The sequence below is a fragment of the Siphateles boraxobius genome, unplaced genomic scaffold (genome assembly GCF_051911475.1).
Source record: "Siphateles boraxobius isolate OS27281-9 unplaced genomic scaffold, OSU_SipBor_1 242, whole genome shotgun sequence".
Taxonomy (NCBI): domain Eukaryota; kingdom Metazoa; phylum Chordata; class Actinopteri; order Cypriniformes; family Leuciscidae; genus Siphateles; species Siphateles boraxobius.
In genome coordinates this window covers 322501-330000 of record NW_027508858.1, presented here as the reverse complement: position 1 = coordinate 330000, position 7500 = coordinate 322501, and the positions used below count along the sequence as shown (strand labels likewise).

The 7500-nt window shown below is 49.6% G+C and overlaps 2 protein-coding genes across 3 annotated transcripts in view; one reads left to right on the top strand and one right to left on the bottom strand.

The window, feature by feature from the left end:
- tmem254 (transmembrane protein 254) overlaps nucleotides 1–312 on the top strand; it is a 7794-nt gene extending 7482 nt beyond the window's left edge. The window contains exon 4 of the mRNA XM_077241889.1: nucleotides 1–312. This exon is cut by the window's left edge and continues 225 nt beyond it. The gene's annotated coding sequence lies outside the window, so the exon portion shown is untranslated.
- A 1021-nt stretch (nucleotides 313–1333) lies between these two features.
- Nucleotides 1334–7500, bottom strand: part of LOC143749358 (L-threonine ammonia-lyase) — a 37210-nt gene continuing 31043 nt past the window's right edge. The window contains exon 11 of one of the 2 annotated variants that reach the window (XM_077241885.1): nucleotides 1334–2844. In XM_077241885.1, the coding sequence (XP_077098000.1) occupies nucleotides 2746–2844 (99 nt within the window). In that variant the 3' untranslated portion in view covers nucleotides 1334–2745. The remainder of the gene's footprint in view (nucleotides 2845–7500) is intronic. The other variant, XM_077241886.1, reaches the window with a different exon arrangement.

Sequence of the window (7500 nt, the reverse complement as noted above, 5' to 3'; positions counted from 1 at the left end):
AATGGGAAGTAAAGCTGGAATTTCGAAGTACTCCAATAATCTTCAAAAATCAGTTTTTTTGTCCATGTTCTGCTGTAATTATGAAAATGATTAGAAATGAATAGAAATGATTTCGGTTACACTAGGGGACAAATATGAAGTGTTATTTGAGTATAATTTTGACGTGAAGTTTGATATTTCCTCCGCTGTAGTTTCATCTGTGCAGTTTCTATAATTCTAGAGTTATAAATCATACGGTTCACGTATCCGGAGGAAACGCTGTAACGCTCGCGAGTGTTTCAATGCTGGGAGAATAAACTCATTTCAAATGTTTGTTTTTGTCATTCAATATACAGTAAAATACAGTAGAACAGATTCTGAGACAGGAACTCGGCGAGAACATCGTGGAAAACATTTAAATAACAACAAGCAATATTTAGATGTTATGTTTCTACATTTATTTGGAGATTCAATATGAAACGGATGTTTTTCCAGTGTTTCTGTCTCGTGTTCCAACACTAATATATAAATATTCTTAAATCAAGATATATTTACTGGAGAAGCAGCAAAATGCTTGTTTTTAAACAAAAAATATTTCAAAATGAAGTGCGTTCAAGTTTAAAACAAGAACAAATATCTGTGAGAAAAATAAACCCTAGTTTAAAACAAGAGTATTTTCTGACTCCACTCACTGATATTTTGATCTTGTTTTAAACACAAACTCACGTCATTTTGAAATATTAACAATAAACAAACATTCTGCTCTCTCTCTCTCTCTCACACACACACACACACACACACACACACACACTCTCTCTCTCTCTCTCACACACACACACACACACTCACTCTCTCTCCCACACACACACACACACTCTCTCTCTCTCTCTCACACACACACACACACTCTCTCTCTCTGTTATTGAACTGGTTCAGAATTATGATGTGTAGTTTGATGGTTTAATCTTCTGATCTCCAGAATGTAACACAGCAGTCAGAGTTTGATAAATACAGGATGATGAATGTTTATTTTTACGGTTTATTAATAAAGTTATGTACAGCTCAACCCTCCCGTCTACAGGACATCAAGTAATAATCCTCGATCAGTGTGTGTGCTCATGTGCAGCTGGATCTCCGTTCGCCCATGTGACCTCTTCATGTGACGTCATCGACAGGAAGAGTATAGGCTTGTTCGACTTGAACCGGCGCTGCACAGACCGATCGGTTGATGACATCAAAGTACCGCGAGAGCGATTCAAAAGCATAAGGAGCCGTCTGCTCTCTAATCGCTCTCGCGGTACTTTGATCTCATCAACCGATCGGTCTGTGCAGCGCCGGTTCAAGTCGAACAAGCCTTATGTCTGATGTCTTTGCTTCTAATCGCCGAGGTCACAGATCTACGAAGCCCATTCTGATACATGCTTTTTTAAATCATAATTATGACATAACATTTTGAAATTATGTTTATATTTTTTGAAGTTATTCTTATAATTTGAAGTTATAATTATTACATAATTATGACAAAAAAGTTTAAATTAAATGTGTGTGTGTGTGTGTGTGGAAATGTGAGTGTCTAGTTGAGTGAGTGTGTGTGTGAGTAAGAGTCAGAGTGAGTGTGTGTGTGTGTGTGTGTGTGAGTTAGTGTGTGTGTGAGTAAGAGTCAGAATGTGTGTGTGTGTGTGTGTGTGTGTGTGTGTGTGTGTGTGTGTGTGGAAATGAGTGAGTGAGTGAATGTGTGTGTTTGTGAGTAAGAGTGTGAGTGAGTGTGTGTGTCAGACTTAGTGTGTGAGTGTGTCAGACTGAGTGTGTTTGTGTGAGTAAGTGTGTGTGTGAGCGTGCGTGTCTGTGTGTGTAAGAGTGTGTGCGTGTCTGTGTGTGTGTGAGTGTAAGAGTGTGTGAGCGTGCGTGTCTGTGTGTGTAAGAGTGTGAGCATGCGTGTGTGTGTAACTGAGTGAGTGAGTGTGTTTGTGACTAAGAGTCTAAGTGTGTGTTTTGGAGTGTGTAAGAGTGTGTGTTTGTGTGTATGAGCATGTGTGTGCGTCCGTGTAAGAGTGTGTGTGTGTGTGTAAGAGTGTGTGCGTACGTGCGTGCAAGAGTGTGTGTGTGTGTAAGAGTGTGTGTGCGTGTAAGAGTGTGTGTGTGTGTGTGTGTGTGTGTGTGTGTGTGTGTGTGTGAGAGAGTGAGTGTGTGCACGCGCACGTGCGTGCATGTGTGTCCATTTGTGTGTGTGCGCGTGTGTGTGTATGACCATGTGTGTGCGTGCGTGTAAGAGTGTGTGTGTGTGTGTGTGTAAGAGTGTGTGTGTGTGTAAGGGTGTGTGTGAGTGAGAGAGAGTGTGTGTGTGTGTGTGTAAGAGTGTGTGCGTACGTGCGTGCAAGAGAGTGTGTGTGAGAGAGTGTGTGTGTGTGTGCACGCGCACGTGCATGCGTGTGTGTCCATTTGTGTGTGTGCGTGCGTGCGTGTGTGTGCGTGCGTGTGTGTGTATGACCATGTGTGTGCGTGCGTGTAAGAGTGTGTGTGTGTAAGGGTGTGTGTGAGTGAGAGAGAGAGTGTGTGTGTGTGTGTGTGTAAGAGTGTGTGCGTACGTGCGTGCAAGAGTGTGTGTGTGTGTGTGTGTAAGAGTGTGTGTGAGAGAGTGTGTGTGAGAGAGTGAGTGTGTGTGTGTGCACACGTGCGTGCGTGTGTGTCCATTTGTGTGTGTGCGTGCGTGCGTGTGTATCCATTTGTGTGTGTGCATGCGTGCGTGCGTGTGTGTGTGTGTGTGTATCACCGCTCCAGCCAGCGCAGTGATGGATAGCGCTCGGACAGTGTGCGTCTCAGCTGTGAGTTCTGACTTTTGTCCCTCATTTCAACGACACACTCGACCTGAGGATCACATCAGCACTTCAGTGAGAACATCTCCAACACTCGTGTGTGTTTCCACTGATGAACTACACACCCTGTGTGTTATTCATACACACATCTCAGCAGTACAGTATATGATGATCATACCATGGTACTTATTAATATGTATATTTATATAAAATCAGATCATGAGATGGTGAAAAGACAATAGTGTTAAAAAATATATTTTTTAAATTAAGTAAAATGAATAATTTAAAATAAAACTTTTGTTTTTTGATGAAAACTAAAGTGAGTTTATGCTTGTAACAACAACAATTATCTGCCAATGGGGTCAGTTTTTTTACATTTAAATTAATTTGTTATTTTAGTTAATATTTTTAGTGTTTTTTTATTTAAAATGTTTTATTTTTGTTAAATTAACTCGATTACATTTTTGTTCAAGTATTTTATGTTTTATCTGCATGTCATGTGACCACTAACAGTCATCAGAGAAACATGAAAATGTAAATGTGTGAAATTACTGAAATATTAACTGTAAATCTCTCGCTGACACGAGCGTTCGGGAATCAGACACACACTCTAGAAATGAAGTGTTCTGCCGTAGTGCGAGTGTGTGTGTTCTGCCGTAGTGTGTGTGTGTGTCCTGCCGTAGTGCGAGTGTGTGTGTTCTGCCGTAGTGCGAGTGTGTGTGTTCTGCCGTAGTGCGAGTGTGTGTGTTCTGCCGTAGTGCGAGTGTGTGTGGTCTGCCGTAGTGTGTGTGTGTGTGTCCTGCCGTAGTGCGAGTGTGTGTGTTCTGCCGTAGTGCGAGTGTGTGTGTTCTGCCGTAGTGCGAGTGTGTGTTCTGCCGTAGTGCGAGTGTGTGTGGTCTGCCGTAGTGCGAGTGTGTGTGTTCTGCCGTAGTGTGTGTGTGTGTCCTGCCGTAGTGCGAGTGTGTGTGTTCTGCCGTAGTGCGAGTGTGTGTGTTCTGCCGTAGTGCGAGTGTGTGTGTTCTGCCGTAGTGCGAGTGTGTGTGGTCTGCCGTAGTGCGAGTGTGTGTGGTCTGCCGTAGTGCGAGTGTGTGTGGTCTGCCGTAGTGCGAGTGTGTGTGTTCTGCCGTAGTGCGAGTGTGTGTGGTCTGCCGTAGTGCGAGTGTGTGTGTTCTGCCGTAGTGCGAGTGTGTGTGGTCTGCCGTAGTGCGAGTGTGTGTGGTCTGCCGTAGTGCGAGTGTGTGTGTTCTGCCGTAGTGCGAGTGTGTGTGTTCTGCCGTAGTGCGAGTGTGTGTGTTCTGCCGTAGTGCGAGTGTGTGTGTTCTGCCGTGGTGCGAGTGTGTGTGTTCTGGCGTGGTGCGAGTGTGTGTGTTCTGGCGTGGTGCGAGTGTGTGTGTTCTGCCGTGGTGCGAGTGTGTGTGTTCTGCCGTAGTGCGAGTGTGTGTGTGTGTTCTGCCGTAGTGCGAGTGTGTGTGTGTGTTCTGCCGTAGTGCGAGTGTGTGTGTCCTGCCGTAGTGCGAGTGTGTGTGTCCTGCCGTAGTGCGAGTGTGTGTGTTCTGCCGTAGTGCGAGTGTGTGTGTTCTGCCGTAGTGCGAGTGTGTGTGTTCTGCCGTAGTGCGAGTGTGTGTGGTCTGCCGTAGTGCGAGTGTGTGTGTTCTGCCGTAGTGCGAGTGTGTGTTCTGCCGTAGTGCGAGTGTGTGTGGTCTGCCGTAGTGTGAGTGTGTGTGGTCTGCCGTAGTGCGAGTGTGTGTGTTCTGCCGTAGTGCGAGTGTGTGTGGTCTGCCGTAGTGCGAGTGTGTGGGTTCTGCCGTAGTGCGAGTGTGCGTGTTCTGCCGTAGTGCGAGTGTGTGTGGTCTGCCGTAGTGTGAGTGTGTGTGGTCTGCCGTAGTGCGAGTGTGTGTGTTCTGCCGTAGTGCGAGTGTGTGTGGTCTGCCGTAGTGTGAGTGTGTGGGTTCTGCCGTAGGGCGAGTGTGTGTGTTCTGCCGTAGTGCGAATGTGTGTGTTCTGCCGTAGTGCGAGTGTGTGTGTTCTGCCGTAGTGCGAGTGTGTGTGTTCTGCCGTAGTGCGAATGTGTGTTCTGCCGTAGTGCGAGTGTGTGTGTTCTGCCGTAGTGCGGGTGTGTGTTCTGCCGTAGTGCGAGTGTGTATTCTGCCGTAGTGCGAGTGTGCGTGTGTGTTCTGCCGTAGTGCGAGTGTGTTCTGCCATAGTGCGAGTGTGTTCTGCCGTAGTGCGAGTGTGCGTGTGTGTTCTGCCGTAGTGCGAATGTGTGTGTTCTGCCGTAGTGCGAGTGTCTGTGTTCTGCCGTAGTGCGAGTGTGTGTGTTCTGCCGTAGTGCGAGTGTGTGTGGTCTGCCGTAGTGCGAGTGTGTGTGGTCTGCCGTAGTGCGAGTGTGTGTTCTGCCGTAGTGCGAGTGTGTGTGGTCTGCCGTAGTGTGAGTGTGTGTGGTCTGCCGTAGTGCGAGTGTGTGTGTTCTGCCGTAGTGCGAGTGTGTGTGTTCTGCCGTAGTGCGAGTGTGTGTGTTCTGCCGTAGTGCGAGTGTGTGTGTTCTGCCGTGGTGCGAGTGTGTGTGTTCTGGCGTGGTGCGAGTGTGTGTGTTCTGGCGTGGTGCGAGTGTGTGTGTTCTGCCGTAGTGCGAGTGTGTGTGTTCTGCCGTAGTGCGAGTGTGTGTGTGTGTTCTGCCGTAGTGCGAGTGTGTGTGTGTGTTCTGCCGTAGTGCGAGTGTGTGTGTCCTGCCGTAGTGCGAGTGTGTGTGTTCTGCCGTAGTGCGAGTGTGTGTGTTCTGCCGTAGTGCGAGTGTGTGTGTTCTGCCGTAGTGCGAGTGTGTGTTCTGCCGTAGTGCGAGTGTGTGTGGTCTGCCGTAGTGCGAGTGTGTGTGTTCTGCCGTGGTGCGAGTGTGTGTGTTCGTGTGTGTGGTCTGCCGTAGTGTGAGTGTGTGTGTTCTGCCGTAGTGCGAGTGTGTGTGTTCTGCCGTAGTGCGAGTGTGTGTGGTCTGCCGTAGTGCGAGTGTGTGGGTTCTGCCGTAGTGCGAGTGTGCGTGTTCTGCTGTAGTGCGAGTGTGTGTGGTCTGCCGTAGTGTGAGTGTGTGTGGTCTGCCGTAGTGCGAGTGTGTGTGTTCTGCCGTAGTGCGAGTGTGTGTGGTCTGCCGTAGTGTGAGTGTGTGGGTTCTGCCGTAGTGCGAGTGTGTGTGTTCTGCCGTAGTGCGAGTGTTCGTGTGTGTTCTGCCGTAGTGCGAGTGTGCGTGTGTGTTCTGCCGTAGTGTGTGTGTGGGTTCTGCCGTAGTGCGAGTGTGTGTGTTCTGCCGTAGTGCGAGTGTGTGTGTTCTGCCGTAGTGCGAGTGTGCGTGTGTGTTCTGCCGTAGTGTGTGTGTGGGTTCTGCCGTAGTGCGAGTGTGTGTGTTCTGCCGTAGTGCGAGTGTGTGTGTTCTGCCGTAGTGCGAGTGTGTGTGTTCTGCCGTAGTGCCAGTGGGTGTGTTCTGCCGTAGTGCGAGTGTTCTGCCGTAGGGCGGGTGTGTGTGTTCTGCCGTAGGGCGAGTGTGTGTGTTCTGCCGTAGTGCGAATGTGTGTGTTCTGCCGTAGTGCGAGTGTGTGTGTTCTGCCGTAGTGCGAGTGTGTGTGTTCTGCCGTAGTGCGAATGTGTGTTCTGCCGTAGTGCGAGTGTGTGTGTTCTGCCGTAGTGCGAGTGTGTGTGTTCTGCCGTAGTGCGAGTGTGTATTCTGCCGTAGTGCGAGTGTGCGTGTGTGTTCTGCCGTAGTGCGAGTGTGTTCTGCCATAGTGCGAGTGTGTTCTGCCGTAGTGCGAGTGTGCGTGTGTGTTCTGCCGTAGTGCGAATGTGTGTGTTCTGCCGTAGTGCGAGTGTCTGTGTTCTGCCGTAGTGCGAGTGTGTGTGTTCTGCCGTAGTGCGAGTGTGAGTGTGTGTTCTGCCGTAGTGCGAGTGTGCGTGTGTGTTCTGCCGTAGTGCGAGTGTGTTCTGCCGTAGTGCGAGTGTGCGTGTGTGTTGTGCCGTAGTGCGAGTGTGCGTGTGTGTTCTGCCGTAGTGCGAGTGTGTGTGTGTTCTGCCGTAGTGCGAGTGTGTGTGTGTGTTCTGCCGTAGTGCGAGTGTGCGTGTGTGTTCTGCCGTAGTGCGAGTGTGCGTGTGTGTTCTGCTGTAGTGCAAGTGTGCGTGTGTGTTCTGCCGTAGTGCGAGTGTGCGTGTGTGTTCTGCCGTAGTGCGAGTGTTTTGTGTTCTGCCGTAGTGCGAGTGTTTTGTGTTCTGCCGTAGTGCGAGTGTGCGTGTGTGTTCTGCCGTAGTGCGAGTGTGCGTGTGTGTTCTTCCGTAGTGCGAGTGTGCGTGTGTGTTCTTCCGTAGTGCGAGTGTGTTCTGCCATAGTGCCAGTGTGTGTGTTCTGCCGTAGTGCGAGTGTTCTGCCGTAGGGCGAGTGTGTGTGTTCTGCCGTAGGGCGAGTGTGTGTGTGTGTTCTGCCGTAGTGCGAGTGTGTGTGTGTGTTCTGCCGTAGTGCGAGTGTGTGTGTGTGTTCTGCCGTAGTGCGAGTGTGTGTGTGTGTTCTGCCGTAGTGCGAGTGTGTGTGTTCTGCCGTAGTGCGAGTGTGCGTGTTCTGCCGTAGTGCGAGTGTGCGTGTTCTGCCGTAGTGCGAGTGTGCGTGTTCTGCCGTAGTGCGAGTGTGCGTGTTCTGCCGTAGTGCGAGTGTGCGTGTTCTGCCGTAGTGCGAGTGTGC